Here is a 2,934-nt window from a genome sequence, read left to right as displayed (position 1 = left end):
CTAGTATTTTAAAAATCATCTTAACATACAAATTGATATCACAAATAATAACTGGCTAAGTATTTTCATACACGAGGCGATGATAGCGCCCAGCCAGTAAGAGGAAGAGATTTCAGTCTTAATCGCATGAATAATACTTGAAAAATCACACTCAAATGTTGGAAAGTCTCCCTATCACTGACGGGGGAACAATAGTACTTATAACCGTGCGCTGCGCTGCCTGTAGGTAGGAGAGACCATGGATGGGGACCAAGCACGCAGCGGAACGTGTCCAAGTGGCTCGAGGAGGGGGAGACTCTCAGAGGAGAGGGGACTCTAGGTAGGAGTGCGAGACAGCGGGGCTCAAACGGGACTCCCCTTGTCCAACTTCTTGAGGGTGGCTTCAAGCTGTTCCATGTCACTGAGTGACGCGTCGCACTTGTACACCACGAGGCTGTGATAGAAGTGCACCACGAACACGACGAATACGATGAGCACCGGGATGACGATGACGGTGGCGGCGATGGCCGCCGTGAACGAGTAGTCCCAGAACTTGACCCAGCACAGAATGGCCACCTCGACTAGGAACAGGAACAGCCCCAGCACCGTGGAAAAGGCCCACGCCAGCTCCACAAAGCCGCGCATGCGCTCGTGGGGACTCTCGCTCACCAGACCGGACACCTGTGGACAGCAAAGCACGGCGTCACCCCTCAACCCTTCACTTCTTCCACCCCACGCACACGCCCCGTGGTCCCCTGCCCTGCGCTGGGACCGAGGCTGGGACCTCCGTTACCTGTAGCTTGCTGATGGCGTCAATGTTAGGCAACAGGTACGTGCTGATCATGAGCGCGAAGATATGCACAGCGACCAGCACCGTGGTGCACACGGCGAAGAGTACGAAAAGCCACTCGGGAACCTGTGTTGGCTCGTTGATCTGCAGCTCGACCATCGCCACCTGTAGGCGGCACAGGATGAATCGTCATTACCATCACAGTCGATTTAAATTTAAGGAAATATAGAAAACACCGCAAAAACTCACCATAGCGAAACCTGACAGCAGCTCTGAGGTGGTCGCCGTGGCCTTCAGCTTGGCGCGGCTCATGTGCAGCCTGCGCCAGGACAGTCCCTCGGGCGTCATGGGCCTTCCGTCGTCGTAGAGCGAGCCGTGGTCGCTGCCCTGGTGGCCGGGGCGCTTGGACTGCTCGCCGCAGTGGTGGCACACGCACTGGCACTGCGCAGCCCCGGCCCCGGCCGCGGCTCGGGTGCCCAGCGACACCTGGCTGCCGACGGGGACGACCACGCCGGCCGCCAGGATCGTGGGCGCCGGGGAGGGCGACGCCGGGGTCGTGGGTGAGGACGGGGACTGCTGCTGGCGCGGCTCCGGGGACTGCGGCGACCCTACCGGCGAGCGCCAGGGGCTGCCCGCGGAGGCCCTCGAGGACACGCGCACCTTCTGGAGACTGGGGGAGTTGGACGCGCTGGCGGGCAGCGACATCTGCTTTAGCTGCTGCCGCTGCAGCTTGTGCAGCTGGTGCTGCAGCTGGTGCAGGAGCTGGTGCTGGTGGTGCAGCGCGTTCGACGACCCGTAGAGCGACAGGTCGGACGCGCACAGGGCGCCGTGGCCGTGGCGCCGGACTGCGGTCCCCTGCGAGAAAATAGTGCAGTCAGCCTCGTTGCTGGCGCTGGCGCTGGTCCCGGCACCTGTACCCGTGCGTCTGCCTGCGGCGGTCACGTGCGAGGCGGGCGAGGACCACACCAGCCTGCACTCCCCTCCACCGCTCGGCGCCGGGATGACTAATAACGACGCCGGGGAAGGGGGTGGCGAGGTTAAATGGAGAGAATAACGCGCTATTCCAGAATGTACGAAAATCCACATTAAAATGAGACTAAACTCTGTGAGAGTTAAGCCACGACCGCGAGGCGGGCACCTGACCTGCACAGGCTTGCCCGCATGCCCACAGGCCTCTCCCCGGCACATTTGGAAGTGAATACAGGACCGCGTGCAGCCGTGCGTGCGGGTCGCCTACCCAAGGGGGCCACAGGCAGCCGCGTGCCAGCCCCAGTTCCCGGTAGGCAATGCCCGCCTCTCGCCTGCGCGCGCCAACCACACGGTACACGGCTCTACCTTGCTCTACGTCAACACACTGGATCGACAGAAATCCCCCCGACCACTTTTCGGCCGAGTTGAAGAGAGCTTCCTCGGAAGAATCGACGCGAGCGTCGGCGCTTGACGACGAGATATGTACACGTTCCCAAAAAGAGCGCGGGGGCCGGCAAACATGACGAGTCACGGCCGACAATAGGCGACACCCAAGAGCGCTTTTACGACCCGGAGACGTAACTGAAGTTCTCTCTGCGCGTCTGTATGCGCGACTGCAATCGAGAAGATGGCGCTTACAGTCGAACGGCTGACGAATAAGGTATATCGTCCAGAAAGTACGTCCGCTTTTCTGAGATTCGTTCGGCGAATCGCAGGAGCTGGGGGCCTGCGAACCTCAGGGTAGGCCAGCCAGCAGTACACGTATGCACTGCATTCGATATGTTGCCTACCGATCAGGCGCTATGAGAGCCACCATTGTCTGAGCTGGGCAGTTTCGTAACGGTAAATGGATGAGATATTCTCTGGGTGCTCCCTAAGACGGAACGTACAAAACACTACGGAAAACATAACCGGTGGGTAAAATGTGATGGCCCTCAGAAGGCTGGAAATCATCTGACGGCAGCCGGGATGGCATTCTTGGTCCGAGCCATGCACTCACCAGGTCATGCGGCGAGCTGACGGAGCGCAGCATGTCGGGGTGATGCTGGCGCCGGCTCAGCAGGTCGTAGGGCGCCGCGGCGGGCGCGTAGTGCGGCGGCAGCTGGAGCGGCGCGGCGGCGGCGCGGCCAGCCCCGATGAGCCCCGCCCCCACCAGCGAGGCAGTGGGCCCCCGCCAGCCCGCGCCGCGCCTCCCC

The 2,934-nt window shown here is 61.2% G+C and overlaps 1 protein-coding gene across 1 annotated transcript; it reads right to left on the bottom strand.

Annotated features, from left to right (window-relative positions):
- Window positions 1-6: 6 nt before the first annotated feature.
- Window positions 7-2,928, bottom strand: LOC113201945 (protein orai-2-like). The gene is made up of 4 exons (XM_026415957.2): window positions 2,739-2,928; window positions 1,019-1,624; window positions 773-934; window positions 7-660 (listed from the first exon to the last, which is right to left on the bottom strand). Exons 1-4 carry the CDS (start codon window positions 2,769-2,771, stop codon window positions 343-345), a joined length of 1,119 nt encoding a protein of 372 aa, XP_026271742.1. The 5' UTR covers window positions 2,772-2,928; the 3' UTR covers window positions 7-342.
- Between the last annotated feature and the right edge of the window lie 6 nt (window positions 2,929-2,934).

Source organism: Frankliniella occidentalis, unplaced genomic scaffold, assembly GCF_000697945.3.
Source record: "Frankliniella occidentalis isolate FOCC.00 unplaced genomic scaffold, Focc_3.1 Scaffold4089, whole genome shotgun sequence".
Lineage (NCBI taxonomy): Eukaryota > Metazoa > Arthropoda > Insecta > Thysanoptera > Thripidae > Frankliniella > Frankliniella occidentalis.
This window is presented reverse-complemented; position numbering and strand designations above follow the sequence as displayed.

What these genes read in the sequence shown, in the direction of transcription:
- LOC113201945 (XM_026415957.2), bottom strand. Translation starts at nt 2,771, where the DNA reads ATGCTGCGCTCCGTCAGCTCGCCGCATGACCTG. An exon ending in TGCTGTCAGGTTTCGCTATG is followed by an intron (nt 935 to 1,018) that starts GTGAGTTTTTGC and finishes TGCCGCCTACAG; the next exon opens with GTGGCGATGGTCGAGCTGCA. An exon ending in ACGCCATCAGCAAGCTACAG is followed by an intron (nt 661 to 772) that starts GTAACGGAGGTC and finishes TGCTGTCCACAG; the next exon opens with GTGTCCGGTCTGGTGAGCGA.